The 20358-nt window shown below is 40.2% G+C and overlaps 1 protein-coding gene across 1 annotated transcript in view; it reads left to right on the forward strand.

Moving 5' to 3' along the window:
• Positions 1-20358, forward strand: part of kn (EBF transcription factor knot) — an 891516-nt gene that overhangs the window by 689129 nt on the left and 182029 nt on the right. Inside the window, exon 7 of the mRNA XM_067139000.2 lies at positions 12453-12534. Coding sequence (XP_066995101.1) covers positions 12453-12534 — 82 coding nt within the window. The remainder of the gene's footprint in view (positions 1-12452; positions 12535-20358) is intronic.

A 20358-nucleotide genomic window follows, 5' to 3' on the forward strand; every position in this document is an offset into this window, starting at 1 on the left:
ACTGCACTAACCAAGTGTATCACATCAGGGATAATTCGAAGAAAACAACCATGAACATCACCCTTCATTTCCTACATAAGCATTGTCTTATTCAAACACCTCATGATTAAACAAATAAATTATTGAAACATCAATCTGAGTGTTACAACCACTCATCTAATTTTTAAACTTCACTTGCATAGCTGTGATAGACTGGACTGCTTAAAAATAATCCAAAAGATTAGGCCAAGTGCCTGATGTTATCATTTCAAATGACAGCGATCCTTGTACATTGAAATTTCTACTGAATTTGCCGCTCACTGCATTTCATTATCAACGCATTATTTGTGGTACCACCACTAGATGGAGGCAGATGCCATCTTGTTTACCTCATTCATTGCGGCAGTTTTATACAATTGGTTTATTAAAGATCGCTTCATTTTTAAAATAAAATGTAGTGGATTTTAAAAGTTTGGTAATTACTTAAATGCCTGGTATGAGCATACCACTACTATCGTTTCGACTGTGACCTAATCGACGATCCATTAACCTAACATCTGAAATCTTATTTACATCATTAAATCAGTTAAATGGAGAAACATTGCTCCGACAAAGAAAATACAAAAATCAAAACTAGCCTATCTACACCTATCTATTTACATCAAATCAAATATAAATAATTCACATACGCTTACGTCCTACAAATAAACGGTAATAAAGTACACTCAGAAAGAAATAAAATAAGCAAAACTAGATCCCACCATCGCGGCCTACTGGAAATTAACAAGGATGGAATGCGCACAATAATCTCGGAGTCTCCATAAAATTTTACCCCGCTGCGAGTAGCAAAAATATAAATATTGTGACTTTGACGGCAATCTCTAACCTCAGACGATAAATGTCTGGCCATGATACTATTTAACATTTGTGGACAATAATTACTGTTATTTCATGTCATCCATGACTCTACATGATTATTAAAAAAAAAACATTGACTCGTCGCTCTGCTCACATTGTACAATGGCTAGCATATTTGCCGAGCATCTACTTTCCCTGGAATTATTTAAACAAATACAGGCTTCTGCCTACAACCATAACCCATGTCGTAGCACATTTAACACTCTTGGTTAAATTATTCATTTCACAATTCTCTTTGCTCATTAATTCTCGACGTCATTATTATTCATTATTCTCACAACACGGCCTCGCTCGTATCCGGCGGGCAAAATATCTGTCGTGCACATTACGACTTCTTACGACAGTTCATGACATGGTCAAAATATCATATTTCCATTATCAACGTAGATCATCAGGGATATTAATCATCTAGCTCGATCTCTTGATCATTCTCTGCTTCACATATCACAAAATATCAGAGCTGACTCATCAATGGCTTCCTAGCACTCACTGTTTCTATATAAAAAAAAGTGGCGAGATTGCCTCTCAAAACACAGATGTTGAAAGATGCGTAACCGCAACTACACAGAAATAAATACTCGCGTCTACCAAAAATCGTCGCAAAATACATGGGATAAGTACTATCAGAAAACGGTCATCTGAAGGATGATCCCACAACATAAAAACAAGCTGAATGCGCGTAAAAGCAAAAATAAACATTAAAATCATCGAGGCGGCGTTTACAAGATCAAAACTCCAACAAATATGACTCGAAAACCAACGATATAATAACATGATGAATATAATAATTACTTATAAATCGGCATTACACTCGTAGATCAAATATCATAGCTGCCTAAACTGTCAAAGTTACATACTACAGAAACAATCCATAACAACACGCAAACAACATCTACCTAAACGAAGTGCACACATAACTCTATTATTATTATTATTATTATTATTATTATTATTATTATTATTATAGTTACAATTATGACTATTTAAAAGATGTGAACTATTTACAATCCTACCTAATACTCTAAGCTACATTGATCATCGATTAGTCACGGTCCTACATTATTTATTTACATTATTTATTTACATTATTTATTGATGCTCATACCTGTGTGATGGAGGCATGTTGACTCACCCTCCGGCCTCGGTCATGGTGAATTTAGAATTCCATCTTCAAGCTGATGTGGTATTCCAAATTTTTACACACGCAAATTTGACACATATTTGCCATGGCGTAACACACGCTTACGTTGACAGAAAACACTCGTATTTCTCGCACTCCACTGCAGACTCCTGTCCTGAAGTTAGACGGTCGTCTCGCTACCTGCCTGGAAATCACCTGTTGGTCTACACACCGGTCTCTCAGCTTTTGTTTACACACACAGCTTATCGAACATTAACCCCAACGGGACATAACTGTTTGTTCAAGGTCTGCCACTGCGGCCTTCATTAAAGAAAAGTCATTCTCCTCCCTGTCTGCCTTTACAAGTTTCTCCCCGTAAACATCTCGCTTGCCAAACAGTTTATTAAATGGTAAAAGCAAGCTAAATACAGTTCCAATGTTGTGGAGAAATTTATGCTTATAACAAATGTGAAACTACCCGTGGGTTAGAGAGGTTCTATGTAATTATGCTGAAAACATGGACTTGTTCCTCTCGACTCGTAATGTCAGTTTATTTAAGCCAAGTGTTGAAAGTGTAGCTCTTGTCTGTTGTTTCTGCATAAATAGCAAAAGTTTGTTAAAGTGTTCATTTCTGAAATGTTGCTCTCCCAAGTGAAATAATACAAGGCCTTCTCAAAATGCCTACAAGTGTCTCTAATCACTTTCTTACCAGCCAAAAGTAAAGCTGACTAACTAAATTAGCGGTCACTCTCTGTCACACTGTCGCTCTGATTCGCACTGTCAAACTGAAGTTTCACTGAGAATTCTGAAGAATCACTGAGAATTCTGACGACACACCGAGAATCTCAAGAAACACTGAGAATTCAACCCCCTGGTCGCTGGGTTTTGTAAAGAGTTCTCCCCCCACCTAGAAAAGAGTTCCGTGGAAGGGATGTGGCGTAATGATCTAGCCCTCAGGAGCACTTTATCGTACATCCGTAGGTTAAGGTTTTCAAAATTTATGTACAAATCTCCCTAATTTTTGTCTGACTTACATGTAATATTGCGTCGTGGGAAATGATCACAGGATAATCCACACAACGGCGCGCGTCACTGGTGTTATTTTCTTCCGGTGAATGGCTCCATCCCGCCATGACAGTTCGTTCTTCTGGGTCCACTTACTCCTCCGTGTGAAGTTAAATTTTATTAATTAGGCACTAATTAACCACAGATTCGCACTGATAATTTTCCAAATATTATAAAGAAGTCAGGACACTGTTTTTCACCACCACACCGGGCTTCAGATCGTGAAATACTGACTGTAGATTTCCCGCTATGACAGTTCATTCAAATTTAGAATTTTGTGATTGGCTGAGACTTTCGCGCTCTTCGTAAAGTGGATACTTCCATTTCCTCCCAAGGATTGGCGGGTATTGTCGTTGTCCCTTTTGTCCTAGCTAAGTAGGTCAGGCCTCAACGCGTGATTTTCTCGTGAGAACCAGAAGAAAGTCGCCACTCCTAGGCGGTGTCATAAAATTTATTGGATGGAATCGTTAGGGTGGTTTACAAGTTGGTCGTGCTCTAAGGAGAGTTTTGTGGATTCTACTCGCCGCCTGACTGGCGCCAGAAAGTTCCTTTGTGACTGCTAGTTGCCAGCCTACTGTAGCATCCCATATGCGAAATATTCAACTTTTAATTTGTAAATTAATTACGTAAATTCGCTTATGGGTGCAATATATGGCTGGAAGGTGTGACCTGTCTTAAGGGAAATAATGGATAGGAAGAGCATTGTAACATTCGCCGTTTTGGCAGAATAGGGACGGTGTCCATATGTGGCTGAGAGGCGCGACCAGTCTTAAGGAACATAATGGATACGAAGAGCATTTTCAGATACGCGGTATTGTTTCTTAAGGGACGATATATGAGATGTGACTTTGTGTTTTGAAATCTCACTAGCATTTACTGGGATAAAAGCCTCAGCTAAGCAATGGTCGCTTGGTAAGCCAAGGCCCTTCAAGACTGTTGCGCCATGGTGCTTGGCTTGACGTGGAACATAATAATTAAATGCAATAGTACACGGAATTGACAGAACAATATATATTACCCTAGACGTTGTGTAAAATGATTACAGCGCGGTCACACAGACATTCATTCAAAATTTACAAAATGAAAATAATAATTACAACGCAGTCTTATACAAATTCAGAGTTTCAATGTCCTAAACACCATGATATACAGAAGGTCGAGTTTTACAATAACTTACCACTCTCCTATTATAAATGCAATACAATCACATGGAAATTTTCACAATAATTACAAGATGGTGAAATATTTTTCTAAAGCATTTTGTATATTGGGGAAACGCTCTCAGGGTGGTTCATTTAGTGTGGCGTTAAACCAGTAGCAAAACATCTATAACGGATTATAATGGATATCAGGCGTTAACATACGAGCAGCTCTTTCACTTCTGTTAAATACGAGAAAAGACGAAGTGTATCTGTCAGAATTCACTACCCATAAAGTTACGTAAATTCACTAACTGTAAAAAACCACTGTAATTCAGAATATCACTAATATTTTATAAAAATAAGAGTGTTAGTGGCATAAATGCAACCCATGAGGAAGTTGAAGCAAAAATACATTCATTTTAAACTCCCAAATTGATCGCTATGGAATACTCCCTAAACAAACAAGAAAAGAAGAACTCATTAGGATTCGTTTCAGCTTATACAATTTTCACCACTTATTTTAACGTTTAATTTGACAATTGCAATTGACCACATAAAGTTATATATCGTCGCTGCCTGGACAAAACATCCGCTGTGAAATATTTTAGCTTGAAACTTTGGCCGATAAGGTTCTGTCATCTAAGGTGCAATATTGCGTGAGTATAGTTAAGGCATTCTCGCTTTTCATAATGTATGTGCTGCGGGTCAGTATGCCTCCTAAAATATTATCACATAGGAGGCTTTTTCCCGGCAACGACGATATCATCCTTTATTTTTTGATGCTACAAAGAAAAGAGTAAAATCTTGTGCTACATTGTTTCAAGGCTTACTTACTGAGAATCCTTTCACGAGCCCATTCTGGAACAAATATTAGCCATATAACGAGAGTGCCCTTCGGGTATAGAATAAAAAGAAGAAAAGGTAGTAGAATTTGCAATTTGTAAGGTTTAATTTCTTCATTAGCTTATTCCTTGTGGATCATTTCCTCCAAACTGTCAATTTATCGGTGGCGTACATTAACGGTAATCTCTCTTGCTTGCTTATTTCCATCAATTCCAGGCAGAATATCTAAATCAATTAATGTGAAATCATCTCTTTGGTAGCTTTGTATTGGGGACCTGTAATGAGTTTGACGAGTGGCTGGAGTGAAGCAAAATCGATTAATGTATTAGTCGGTAGCTCCTTGATCTCACCAAACGATTGGAACATTTGTTTTTAATTAATGAAGGATTAGTTCTCTATCGGTACGTCAATTTGGTCGAGGATATTACAGACTACTTGTTGTGGCTGTTACGTACATCAATCGGAGATATTTGTGACGTGGGATTATTGCCTTTCAAGAAAATACGTACAGTTTTCGCATACTGCAAAGGGAAGGTAACCAGGCTATTGTTTATTAAGAGCAGTGAACCATTTCTTAGGAAAATTTCTTCTTCTCATTATTATTATGTACCATAAAAGTGCAAAACTGAGAGGATGTTTGCCACCATATTTTAAAAAAATAAATGCATCGAACAAACCAGCAGATGATATTTCAAGTATTTGTAAGAAATTGTGGAAAACAGTTGGTTGCAGAGGTTTTGTTAAAATATTGACTAAGTTATAGATAATGTACTTATCTGGTAGCAAACTTTATCTCTCGCCTTAGTCCTTCATGATACCCGAAATATGGAGAATTATGGAGAATTGGAACAATAAGAAATATCGTCGCAGTTCGGGCAAAAGTCTATATCTCTCAACTTACATCCTATCTATTATTTTCCTTAAGTCTGATCACGCCTCCCAGTCACATATGGATATTTAGTCCATCAGAACAAGATTCGTTATGTTCATTTTCCTATGCTTACGTTTAAAGGAAAATGAACCTTACCGTACCGCACTCCAGGAATGTATGTTTGCGTGACGTTTACGCACTCTTACAGTATAATGTGCTTAAGATTCATTTTCCTTTGCACGTTCGCATACGAAAATGAACACAACGCAGATTGTTCTGATGGACTTTGTATCCATATGTGGCTGTGAGGCGTGACCAGTCTTATAATGGATGGGAAGAGCATTGTGCGATATGACCTTTTTCCCGAACAGCGACGATATGTTCACTGGTGTGGTACTTGCATTGTTGTCTCTTTCACAGTGCTATGTTTTCATTTAGGTAGTCACTTCTACTTATTTTACTCAGTTCTAGTGGTTCATATACAAATAAAAATGTGTGTCTCTCTTTCTGCGTATGTGTGAAGTGTTGAGGATGAGTCGTCATGCTGTAAAAATGCTAAATGAACAGGATATTATGATGGAATTAGAAACATTTAGAAAAGGAAGTTGACTTGCCTGCCCCGTGGTGTAGGGGTAGAGTGCCTGCCTCTTACCCGCAGGCCCCAGGTTCGATTCCCGGCCAGTTCAGGGAATTTTACCTGGATCTGAGGGCTGGTTCGACGTCCGCTTAGCCTACGTGATTAAAATTGAGGAGCTGTCTGACGGTAAGATGGCGGCCCTGGCCTAGAAAGCCAAGAATAACGGCGTGAGGATTCGTCGTGCTGACCACATGACACCTCGTAATATGCAGGCCTTTAGGCTGAGTAGCAGTCGTTTGGTAGGCCATGGTCCTTCGGAGCTGCTGTGCCATGGGGTCTGGTTAGGTTTGGTTTTGGAAGTCGACTTCTTTAATGATGTAAGTGAAGGTGAAATAGGTAGTTGAAAACAACTTACCAGATTCCGTTGAAGGCAAAAGTGGTCTGGTTTGGTTTGGTTTTGGAAGTCGACTTATTTAATGATGTAAGTGAAGATGAAATAGGTAGTTGAAAACAACTTACCAGATTCCGTTGAAGGCAAAAGTGATACTGCCACTGGAACAGTACACCCTGCTAACGAGAATGTAAAAGAAATTCAGTTCGCTGTAGGGACGTGCTCCTTGACGCTGATCTACTGTTAGGTTTCAATCAAAAGTGTCGTTAATACATTAAATTTTCAACATTCTTATCCTTGATATGCATAATCAGACTCATTATAAGGGAGTGAAATAACTTAACTAATAATAATTATAATCAAAATAATATTAGTTCAAATAAACTTGTATACATTTTCTTCTATTAAGTCGGTGCAAATTTTGTCTCCCCGTCACCTTGGTACTTCAGTTTGCTAAAAATATATTGGTAATCCTGGGATTATTTTCTTTTTATTATTAATATTATTGATAAGTATGATTTTAGGCTATTAACGCGATTGTGTCCCTTCTCAGCTACGAGTTATAGTACCGAGCTCGATAGCTGCAGTCGCTTAAGTGCGGCCAGTATCCAGTAATCGGGAGATAGTGGGTTCGAGCCCCACTGTCGGCAGCCTTGAAGATGGTTTTCTGCGGTTTCCCATTTTCACACCAGGCAAATGCTGGGGCTGTACCTTAATTAAGGCCACGGCCGCTTCCTTCCAACTCCTAGGCCTTTCCTATCCCATCGTCGCCATAAGACCTATCTGTGTCGGTGCGACGTAAAGCAAATAGCAAAAAAAAAACAACAACCGAGTTATAGTCTGTTTCTAGTACCAGGAATTGAATGCACTCTGCCTCAAGGGGCATTACTAAAACGTGGAAGAGAATTCAGCCCCCGACCACAGTAGAATTAGTTTTATGTACCTCCACTTTAACTCTAGCAAAACGCCGGTATGGTTGCCAACATAACAGGCCACGGTAGCTTTCTTTCCTATGTTAATCCGTTACGAATACTGAAACGAGTGCAGACATAACTAATACATATTTCTTCATACAGCATTTATATGAGCTAAGGGCACTAGGCAGTATATCCCAAAATGATTGAAAAACAACTATTCTAGGTCGCTAGAAGTGAATCTAGGAGCTCATAACTCTCGCCTCATCGTTCAATGTAGCAGCCTGAGTCTCACACGAGGCGGAGAGTCCTGTTTTACAATCACCATATCATAATTTCATGTTTTCATTCCCCACCCTGAAGGGGTGGAGTGGGCCACCTCTAGGGATGCGCCCTCGCTCTGGTCAAGAATTTCTCTATTTTAACGAGTCTCCTCCTAGCTCAACACACTGTGCTCGAGCCTGAGTATCACTTATGACATGAGGCTGAAAGTCCTATCTCACTGTCTCTGTGTAATCAAGTCTCATACCCAGAGCTCAGTGCTAGATGATATGGTCTTACTGACAGTGTGTCCGACTCGTTGGCTGAACGGTCAGCGTACTGGCCTTCGGTTCAGACGGTCCCGGGTTCGATTCCCGGCCGGGTCGGGGATTTTGACCTTAATTGATTCATTCCTACGGCATGGGGTCTGGGTGTATGTGTTGTATTCATCATCATTTCATCCTCATCACGACGCGCAGGTCGCCTACAGGAGTCGAATAGAAAGACCTGCACCTGGCGAGCCGAACCACTCCTGGGATATCCCGGCACTAAAAGCCATACGACATTTCATTTACTGAGAGTGTGAAACGTTAATCCCTTCTCATCAATTGCAGTCTCAGAGAAATAAGTAAGAGTGCCTAGAAGTGTATGTGTCTCGTTCAAACTTATTTCGGAAACCTGTAGAGAGGAATGAGTAAATAGGATGATGCCATCTTGAAATAATGAAACAAATTTAATGATAAAAATTAACAAAAACAGTAAAGTACAACGCAGTGTTTAACGTGATCATGTAACTGGATCCAATCTTGAATAAGGATGTATTGGCAATAAAGCTCAAATATATAGGATCTTTCTTGACTTCTTTTCATTTTTCTTCTACTGCTTTTCCCACAACTTATGGGATCGCGGTTGCGAATTATGTCACACATCTGTATTAGGTCCTGTTTTATGGCCGGATGCACTTCCTGACACCAACCCTATGTTTATGGATGTAATCACTACAGCGTCTTTTTGTGGCTTTAGGTAGTGCGATAGGTTGTCTGAACATGGAGAGGAGAGTGTTGGGACAAATACAACCATTCCCAGAAGAATTAAACACACGCGATTAAAATTGCTGAGCCCGCCGGGAATCGAACCCGCGACTCTCAGCAACGAAGACATCAATGATGTCCATTCAGTCAATGAGTCGGACATCGAATTTACCTTTAAGTCATGAAAATGTTAACAACATTTTTTCATAAATACACGTTTTTATTTCCTTACATCAAAAAGCCGGTTACTTTTGAATAACTGTACATGTTTCTCCCGGGATTTTTCACCGCATTCTGGCAAACATTTAGTGCTGTTTGTTTACATACAGGTACATACGATAACAAAATATAGTAATGGCAATAAGATGGGCACCTTACGAAAGTGGAAGGATTGAAGACTGTAATACATTTTTCCGTTAAGCAAAGTGCACCAGTGTACATCCTGGTTACGGATACCACCACCGAGCGAATTTGCCGTGCGGTTAGGTCGAGTAGCTGTGAGCTTGAGTTCGGGCCATTGTGTGTTTGAATTACACCGTCGGATGCCAAAAACATGGATTTCCATGGATTTCCATTTTCAAACCAGGCTAATGCTAGGGCTGTCCGTGCTACTTTCGAAGTGTTAATGCGACGTTAAACCACTAGAAAGAAAGAAAACGAATATCGCCTTTCAAAAATGACACATCTTTCTCTATAACCATACACGCCAGGAGAGAATGTTCCGCGGTCAATTACACTCTCCCTGTTTGGTCAGTAGGCCTACCTTAGGACTGCCTAGCTGGCTTATTTAAGACGGGTTGGGTTCTCCTAGAAGGCTGTGGGTTCCTTTCCCTGCCAGGAGGTCGAGAAACTTAGGAACTAAAGTACCTTTTCCGAATAGAAACAATGACAAGACCCTGAGGTTCACTCAGCTTACAATAGAAGGGAATACCAGACCCCATTCTGGGGATAAGGGCAGTCCGGCAGAAGGTTAACCTGTCTATTCCACTCGTTCGAACTTAGGAATGGTGGAAGTCTTTACCTCCCACTTTTCCATAGACCCCCATAGCCTGTATGAAAAGAGCTTTACCATTGTTTCCTAGCCAGGTTCAATGGCTCGGACAGTAGAGCACTGTCTGATTCCAACTCGGCTCAGTCCGCTACTAGATGATTATGCTCTCGTATTTGAAGCTACTCTATTTCTCTTTATGTCGGAAGATTTACTAGCGCGTGACAGTCTCCTGTGGGACAAACCTTCGGCACATTGGCATCTGCGAGTACCGTAAAAGTAATTGATGGGACGAAAAACCAATAACATTGTCATTTCCTTTCTTAGTAGGTCAGTACATTACGGTCAGTAATACACAGCTATTGCGATATTGAACAATGTGTAAATATGCTAAAAGGTACACAAGAATTAAGTTCCAAGTACATGGGTGCACCGTGTTATATCTGACCACTCGCCTTTTGATGAAGAGTTTCTCACACTCTTAACTAGGCAGCATTGGACTAGGGTCTCCTTGTAAACATTTAACTCCTTGCCTTCCTTCTTGGAGAACTTCTAGAGAGACATGTAGACAAGTTGGAGATCTAAGCGACAAGTCGGCAATGAAAAATAAAAAGTTAATAGTAGACTGGCTGATGTGCAATTGTTTTCTATTTCTTTTTTCGGCGCTGGTGCGCCAATCAGCCTGGTCGCTGTTGTCCCTCGGGGCTGAGCACTATAGCGGGTTACTCTCCAAGCCCTCTTCACAGCGGCCGCTAGCCCGCCAGCTTCATGGATTATTTAGCCGTACTGTTGTGGGGAATAGACTGACATGGAGGGGAGGTCACGTGGTAATTGGGGTGTTAGAGCTAGCTTCCTGCAGAGCAGCGAGAGCATCGCGCACCAATTCCATTTACACTCGCACACGTCAACACTTCGGTCCACCTTCGGCTGCAACTCCTCGAGATGCCGCCAGGCGAAAAAATAAATAAAAGTACACATATCTCGTTTTTTGGTGGACATAATGATGACTGGGTATGAAATATGCTGATGTCTACTTTTGCTTTGCCTTCAACATCACGCTAACTCGCATAGGTTTTCGGCGACGATGAATTAGGAAAGGGTCTTGGTAGCTGCTGAGACCTTAATTAAGGTGCACCTTTGGGGTGTGAAAATGGCAAACCAATCAACGTACTCGGTATTCTTATATTGATCATGGAATTCACATCGAAACAGATCAAAGTAAAAAAGGTGCAATTTGGATATTTGGATGTTCAGTTTATTTATAACTTATATACGAACTTAAGAGCTTTTTGAAAATAGTTTGCCGGACTCAATGATTCGCTGGTTTTCCGAGGCCAAGTTGGCAGGTAATACTCAATAAGGCATAAAGGAACTCCCGCGGGCCAATCCTAGGCTCCTTGGCGTCCCTGAAATCTGTAAAATTGGTCACTGGGGAGTAACAGCAACACAATTAAAATGTTTACCTTGAGCCGTGCAGCCAGTCGTTCGGTAATAAAGTACTTGCTTAGACAGCAAGTTTGAGCCTAGACAACGAACAATCTTCTATCGCTTTGATTTTTTTATCGATTTGGGAGATCAATTCGATGTTACAAAACCCTCCTCATTGCACTGGCTCGTTGATGAATTTTTAAAGTATTAAGCATTAATTCTGTCATTTTTTATCACTTTTCCAATAGTATTTCCTGTTTGTCATGAATAATATGTAATGGTAATTACTAATTACGTTTGCCTTTGCTGGCAAGATGTAGTGGTTACAGTGCACAATGTCTTCTGGTATGGGCTGTTATAAATTTGTTACTTCCATTGACCTGTCTCAGTCTCACTTTTGGTTTTGACAATATGAAGGTGACTGAAGTATGAGCGATGCTACTAACACAATTCCTTACGCAACCAGTCCCTGTTATCAATGGTGTGAAAGTATCACTCATAGGGTCAGTTGGTGCATGCATTTTAGTGGGCTTGGCAGACTGATATGTAATAGCAACTTGAGGATCACTGAGGAAAGCAACAGGAAACTACCTCACTCCTCATTTCCTTAGTATACCTCTTCAGAGACGCCTAGGCTATCTATGACAGCTGTTGGCGGAACTGTGGAGGATCAAACCAGCCTTCGGGCTGAATACCCGACATACATACATATATGAAACTCTCTTCTGAAAAATGACTTGAGTTCATAATCGTTATTTCCAATGCAGTTATCCCTGAGCAACCTTCTTATCTACTGAGGGCTTTGGATGACTTGAACTTTGACATAATAATTAATATCTAATGAACACTTCAGTACACATGCATTTTGAAAGACGTTGGTAGTTGCAGTGCGGATTTTTTAAGAGTTATTTGTTTCTGTTTCAGATTTTTCCTGAAATTCTTCCTAAAATGCAACCAGAACTGTCTCAAAAATGCTGGAAACCCACGTGACATGCGGAGGTTTCAGGTAAGTGTAATGTGTAATGTGTAATGTTTCAAACCTTTAAGATACCAACTTTGCAATTCCACACACTCCATGCAGAGGTGTTTGTTAAAATTAATGTGAATATTTATTCCTTTCGCGTTTTGAAGGGACCAAGGCAGTTTTCAGAGCCTCGTACAATCTTTCTTATTTCATTTAAACTGTGATGAATAAATAACAATCCTTCCGCCAGAAGGCTGAAGTCATAATTTGTAAGTGGTATATTGAGGCATCGGTCTTCGAGCTGAGAAGCGGTCACTTAGTAGGCCCTGGCCCTTCGGAGCTGTTGCGCCATTGGTTGGTGGGGGGGGGGGGGATATTGAGGCATCGGAAAACGTACTTGGGCTTGTCAGTGTGATGGTATTGATAAATGAATCTTCCCTTTGTTAGGTTTCGATTGAACATTACTGAATTCACTAACATCCTAAACTCAAAAATCTCCGAGTAGCCTACCCATTCATCTGAAATCTAACACAACCTGATCACCAGTAGGCAAATTAAATGTAATCTACAAGAGACTACGGTACTATTCGAATATGTTCATAGTGTATAAAGCAAGGAGATTATTGTAGTTTTATGAGACTGAACTATTTTGATCAGAGCCACGGAACATCCGGTTTTACGTGGAATCCGCACCATTAAGATATGACACTCAATTTTTAAAATCCTACATGCATTGATCGAGACTCAAATCACGGCTGGGTCATCACAGGGCCATCACATGGCTTCCCAGGATTATCAGGATGTACGCTATCAAAACTAAAATTCAAGCATCTCACACTCGAACTGAGGAGCATACACATTGACCAATGTTATCGTCAGAGAATGAATATTGCTGGAGATTAGTGGAACTGAAATTTCATTAATTACATAAACATGCTTAGAGTCTTATCGTTGATTATAAGAACGTCGATTTGTAAATACTTTCTGAACTCGGAAAACAGTATCGAATGCTTTTTTTTTGCTAGTTGCTTTACGTCGCACCGACACAGATAGGTCTTATGGCGACGATGGAACAGGGAAGGGATAGGAGTGGGAAGGAAGTGGCCGTGGCCTTAATTAAGGTAGAGCCCCAGCATTTGCCTGGTGTGAAAATGGGAAACCACGGAAAACCATTTTCAGCGCTGCCGACAGTGGGGTTCGAACCTACTATCTCCCGAATACTGGATACTGGAATGGAAGGGAGGAATTGAGTCATGGAAAATCTGCAGAACTAGTTTCTCTCTATTTGTGATTCTTATTTAAATAAATAGCTCCCTCTTAGTATGGATGGTAGAGTGTAGGTCTCTGGACCCGATGATCGCAGCTTCAAACCAGGTGGAGATAGTGGAATTTTTGAAGAACGGTTAACTACAATAGGCAATCCTCGTCAACGTATACGTCAGGTAAAATATAACTAGCAACACATTCTATGCTGCAGATGAATGAATTCAACACCCACCGTCGAAGAAAGTAATAATAATGTTATTGTCTTTACGTCCCACGAACTACTTCTACGGTTTGCGGAGTCGCCGAGGTGCCGAAATTTAGTCCCGCAGGCGTTCTTTTATGTGCCAGTAAATCTACGGGCACGAGGCTGACGTAATTGAGAACCTTCAAATACCACCGGACTGAGCGAGGATCGAACCTGCCAAGTTGGGGTCAGATGGCCAGCGCTTCAACCGTCTGTGCCACTCAGACCGGCTCCATGAAAGTAAGGAAAGGGTTGCACATTCATGAGAATACAACATCTGAAATTTAGTACCATTCTACTGAGGTTATAGAACCGGGCAGAATTTGCGTCTCAAGGATACCTTCCGGACACAGTTATGGTGAAGGTGTAGTTCCAGGTTCTTCATAGATGTATGCAAACAAAACCTGAGAGCAATCCAACATTGGTTTTATAAGTTACATTCCTTGAAGGAGTGTGGAATGCTATTCAATTATTTATCACTAATGCCATGCTTCGTAAGGATTTTACATTTTAAAATGAAAGGAATTAATTATGATGTTCGAATAATTGTTTACTTAAGGAGTCAAGAATCCTAACTGCAATTTTTGTGAATTTGAGGATCTGGTATGGTAAAAATTGTTGAAAGGAAATTTTTGAAGGTATATTGTAGTTTTTTCTAGCTTTATTCATATCCATTATAGGTTGTAAAAAGGAAATCATATTTTCTATATCACTTAGTTGTATTGAATAGTTGACCGCTCTTACTACCGTAATTAAAATTGTACAAATAATATGTTAAAAACGAATAAAGCAAGTAAAATAACGAAGGAGTAAATAGCTGAACGTGAAAATGTCCTAATTATGCGTAGGTAACAGGAACTCAATGACATGTGCAGATAAGTCAAAAGTATGCGGGTTTTGGGTTACGATTTTTCACCATTGAAGTAGAGAACTGTCCTTCCTGTGCTGTGATTTAAGGGATTTTACAGACAGTTTTTGTATACACAGTGCAATAATGTAGGAAATGTTCGGTTGGAGGTACGATATGATCACGTGGGCTAGTGACTGATAGACGAAAGCGACCCCTCTCCTCATAGACAAAACCGACATGTCGTTCAATATATGCGATTCAAGTGTCTTAGTGCCCATGTTGCTATATTTAGGGAGCAATAGATACTGAGGTCATTTACTTTCTATCTATGAATACATAGCTTGTTTTTTCCCTTAATCTTGAATGTTTTCCATATAAATATGGAGAAAATAAATGCACTTTTAAGAGGTATTCAACATGCCGTTCCACGTATTGTAAACCAATTTCTGATTTCCTTTGTTCTTTGGAAGAATGGCTGTCACTGAAATTATTGTGTATACAGTGTATCAAATGATCAAGTTCAGACAGCTATCTTGTGAAATATGTTTAGTCAACGAAGCAAAGTCATCTCTGTACTGTCAATGAAAGCCTTTGGTAGAGTAAAGGCTTCTGCTACCCTTAAACTCGGCCATCTTTGCCCCCGGGACATTGTTGGTGTAGGCTCAGTGCGCTCCAAGGCCTTGTGCATCTCCAGAAGTGAAAATCTATTTTCTAAAATTTTCGACTTCCTGTGGGAAAATGAGAGGTCAGGGGGGGGGGGGGGGTTTCCAAACCAAGTCGTTCCGAGTGAAACTGCCATATCATTAACACCTCGGTTTGGCAGCCCGTATACGGGATATGGAAGAACCTATTTCCATTCGTGCCTAATATGGATTGTTAAGCCGATGGTGTACACTAGGGTGGGCAATAAAGATATGTATGTATGTATGTATGTATGTATGTAATATGGATTGTCTATGTTCAGTGAAATAAATACTCTCAGGATGATCAATCGATCACCGATAGAACAGAATCACTGTACTTCGCATTCTGGGTCTCCTCACGAGAAGGAAAAGTGAACATTCAGCTATGGCAGTGACCTATAAATTTACCATTTAACTCTCAATTGATAGGCTATTTGCAATCTGGTGGGGGAAGGAGTTCAGTGTCACCGGAACTAGGTTCCTTTCAAGGAGACTGTAGTGTTGAAGGGGATAAAAAACTGAATTAGCAAACTTAAAGAGATCTTAGTTTGAATTCAGATCAAAGTATGTGAAATTTTCGAAATAGTTCAGAATCGACGTCAAATTGTAAGCCAATGGTTGAGAAGTGTATTTATTTATGGATTCGCGTACTGTGTTGATGACTACAAAATAAAATCCTGGCATAAACGTTGGGCGTTACGAAAGTATTTATATCTCCGAGATCCAGGTTAGTAGATTTATTGGTACATAAAAAGTATATCTTCAGAATAAAAGTCCAGTGCTCCGAAATGTTTTAAGACAGATAGTAGTTAAAGGAGCATTCAAAAATAAACCTGCAGGCCTAGTGTGATATATGGCGTGTGACTTCCAAGGAATCCTGGTGAATTTCTTTTGAGTTGACGTCATAGGCGACCTTCGCGTCTATGAGAAGGTGGTATTACCTAGGATGAAATCTTATGTTAAAGACGGCACAAACATCCAGTCCCAGAGCAACAATAATGAACCAATAATGGTTGAAATCCTCGAACCAACCGATAATCGAACCCAGGACCGTTGGGATAAACGCCAGCATGATCACATAGAGCCAGGTACAAAAAAAAATAATCTTTAGGACATAGTGTTCTTTAAGAGCATAGGTTTGTCAAGGAGACTACTGTCCTGTCAGAGGGCCTGCAGTTAATATCGTGTTATGTGACCATCATGACGACATTCTCAGACGTTTTGCTGGGATTTCTTGAGCAGGTCTGCTACATCTCTCATCAGACATGTCGTCAGTTATTCGCACGAACCTGAGTGAAACCCTTTCCAGCACTAAGCGGGAATCAAACCCGCATTCTTTAAGTTAAACTGAGCACGCCATTACCACATCGGCCAGCAACTCTCTATACTCTTTGCATACATGTGAATTAATTGAGTATGAAAAATAATATGTTTACAGTGGCAAAAATATTTTGGAAATAAATAATTTTGTTCCTTGGATTAAAATTATTTGTTTATGTAGATCTCCTAATGGCATCTTTTACTGTACACGACAACACACAACATTTAATAGCAATCCTTTATGTGTACTTGTCTTGCTTCATGCTTGGTTTAGATAACAGAGGCAGTATCGGCTGTATAAAGAACGCCTTTCATAGGCCATTCCGAGCTGAACGATAAGAGAAACATACCCGTAGAGTTTTATACAGGGAAGTGAGGTTCTGTTAGCTAGATACGGGATGTTTGTGTGAGAGCAAGTGGCGGAGTAGATAGTGGGAAAGAAGTCGAGGTAAGAAAAAGAGAAGAAATTAAGAGCAGTTCCCCAAAAATAAATTGTCTCAGAAGAGCATGTTGCCTTAATAGCGTCTCAAGGGTGTAGCAATTAGCTGCTGCAACGCGAAAACTTGGCTGTGTGAAATTAGTCGCCTAGGTACAGGGCGGGGACTTCTTGTAGACTGATTAAAAACGTTAAGAGGATGGAGGGGCCGAGTGGGGTTGGGGGCGGAAGGCTCAAGACACGGCGCCGTCACCGAGCTGCTTGCATCGTCTTTCCTCCACAATCTCATTGAGATGGCTCTCACACCCGCAGTGAGTGATGATGAGGGATCTGTGGGCAACTTAATTACAATCGCACGATACTGAAACGTGAGTAATTACTCGTACCGCGGCATTTACCATAGGAATTGTTCTGAGGGCACTTCGATGGTTTGACTACCATAGTTACGAGTACTTTTGCCATCAGCCAGACTGATCCCGTGATGGACGACTGTATCAATCATTTAGATGCAATATACTGAGTGATTTATATTTGGAGCTTAGTATATCGATGGGTTGCTTCCAAAACCGCGCATATACCAGTGTTTTTCCTACCCATTATAATCCTTAAAACTTTTTACGTCTCCCCGCCACATATTTATATGCAGTCCGACAGAATCATTTTCGATGTGTTCGTTATCCTGTGCTATTGTGTAAAGAAAAATAAACCTTACATATATATATAATATAATATATAATGTAATGGATGGGAAGAGCATTGGGACATACGACGTTTTAGAAGTACCCTAAGCCACCGATATTGTGCTTTCAGATGTATTTTGGATCCTCATGTTCCAGTGTTGCAGGAGATCAGACTCTTGAAGTAGGCAACTGTTGTTATAACAAATAATTGACCGATATGAGAGTTCCCTTTGTTGTTGATTACAGATGAATACGGCCATTAGTAGAGTTCGGATTTTTATGTAAGTACGTATTTTTGCTTTGTATGTATCCGTATGCAAACTTAAAATATAAACGAATCAGGCTAGATGGGAGATTGTATTTTACAGCTACAAATGTTTAAATGTTTCAAATAACACTATTTATTGTAAAAATACATACATATTTTTACATAAAACGAGCTTCTGTGCATATTTATTACTTAAACGCGTTGGGTTGTATAACATATTATTTAATTTTCCAATTTGAAATTGAATGTTGCCAGTGCGTTAATGGAATTCATGCTTCTGCATTCACGGTGCGATGGGTCCACCACTCAGGTGTAACCTGGTATTTTCCAGCCTATACTTCCATGATACACTTCCTAATTAGCTCTGGAAGACGTAACTGATTGAGAGGTCTCAATTAATAATTGGTTCGTCACCTTACGACCTGAATGCAGCTTAACTTTCACTTGTATCTATTATTAGCTGGCTTTACAAGAATGTAGAAATGGCAAAGTGTGTAGGTTTAATCCCCTTCCACCACCTGAAGGCAGCTTACTAACCCGGTGATTTTTACAATAAGGCAGGTAAAGGTTTGCAAGGGAGAGAAAAGGTCTGCATTTTGGTCACTAATACGTGCAGTGAGCGGTAGGTGGTTGGCCGTTCGAAGTACTTCCAGGAACCGAAGACGTTGTTATGTTTTATTGCGGACAAATAGTTCAGTTCTGTAGGCACTATCACTGTTGAACAGTGAAGAGTTAAGTATTTCAATCAGGATAGCTCCAGTCTGACGTTCCTTAGCTGTAAACCTTGGATCCTGGATACAATATGCCTTTAATACCGATGGAAAACTGGTATTGTGTCGAATTCGTAACAAACAAGTAGGCTGCACAATGAAATCTCAATTAGAACAACACACGAGAAGTTCGCTTGATAACAAAAATAAGTAGTTATGTTTTAAAAAAGCAGACTTAATTAACGAAAGCTTAAAAATATCCTTCTCGTAGTGAGTCTCACAAGGACATTTGTAAACCCATAATCGCAGCAAACATACCATATACAAACAACCATGGAACAAAGTTCAGGAGCCCAAATTCCCCTCATTTCTCGAGTGGTACTGGGAGCGTCAAGTTTCAGGCGAATCTACACTTCGCAAGGGGTACCTTGGTGTCAGCTACGTTCATGGTGTGGAGACAATTATAACAGGAATGGGCTCTTCTTACATCTGTATTGCTGTAGATGAAACCACTGACGTTATGGGCCGATACACTGCAAAACTTGGTTGTGGGAAGGCTAATTTCAGATAATGCATCGACTTCGATCTAGAACGGTTCAGAGTTCTGGAATGCTCAGATCACGCACAATTGCCCAATTCGTTAATGACGGACTAAAAGTGTTGTGGCCTGGAGGTATATTAGAAGAAAGAGTTTTTTTAACTGTACATTGACTCAGCAGCCTATATGTTGAGGTTGCAACTGCACGTAAAGTATTCCATTCCCTCCTCATCATTTTTCACATGTTTGTCCCATAGTATTCACTGAGTGGCAGAAGAAATACGAAGTCACTTCCCTCAAGTCAATGAACTTGTTTTATTTCAAAAAGAGAGTGTTTTGAAGGCACTTAGGTGTACAGGCCGAACGGGAACAAGTGCTATAAAGAAACTTCCTTCAATGGCCATGGGACACTTGAATCAAGGCAGTTAATTTCTACAATAGTCTGGCTCCATGGCTAAATGGTTAGCGTGCTGGCCTTTGGTCACAGGGGTCCCGGGTTCGATTCCCGGCAGGGTCGGGTATTTTAACCATCATTGGTTAATTTCGCTGTCGCTTGGGCTGGACGTATGTGTCGTCTTCATCATCATTTCATCCTCATCACGACGCGCAGGTCGCCTACGGGTGTCAAATCAAAAGACCTGCACCTGGCGAGCCGAACATGTCCTCGGACACTCCCGGCACTAAAAGCAATACGCCATTTCATTTCATTTCTACAATAAACACCTTCAAAATGTTAAGACTGTTGTTAACTCTTTCCCTCCAGAGCTAGCCGTATCGGTGAGAGAACTGCATCTAATGTTGCACACTTAAAATGTATCTGGTTCCAGAAAACATCGAAAAGTTGGACTCTTGTTGACTGTCGCTCATGGAA

The sequence above is a fragment of the Anabrus simplex genome, chromosome 2 (genome assembly GCF_040414725.1).
Source record: "Anabrus simplex isolate iqAnaSimp1 chromosome 2, ASM4041472v1, whole genome shotgun sequence".
NCBI classification, from domain to species: Eukaryota; Metazoa; Arthropoda; class Insecta; order Orthoptera; family Tettigoniidae; genus Anabrus; species Anabrus simplex.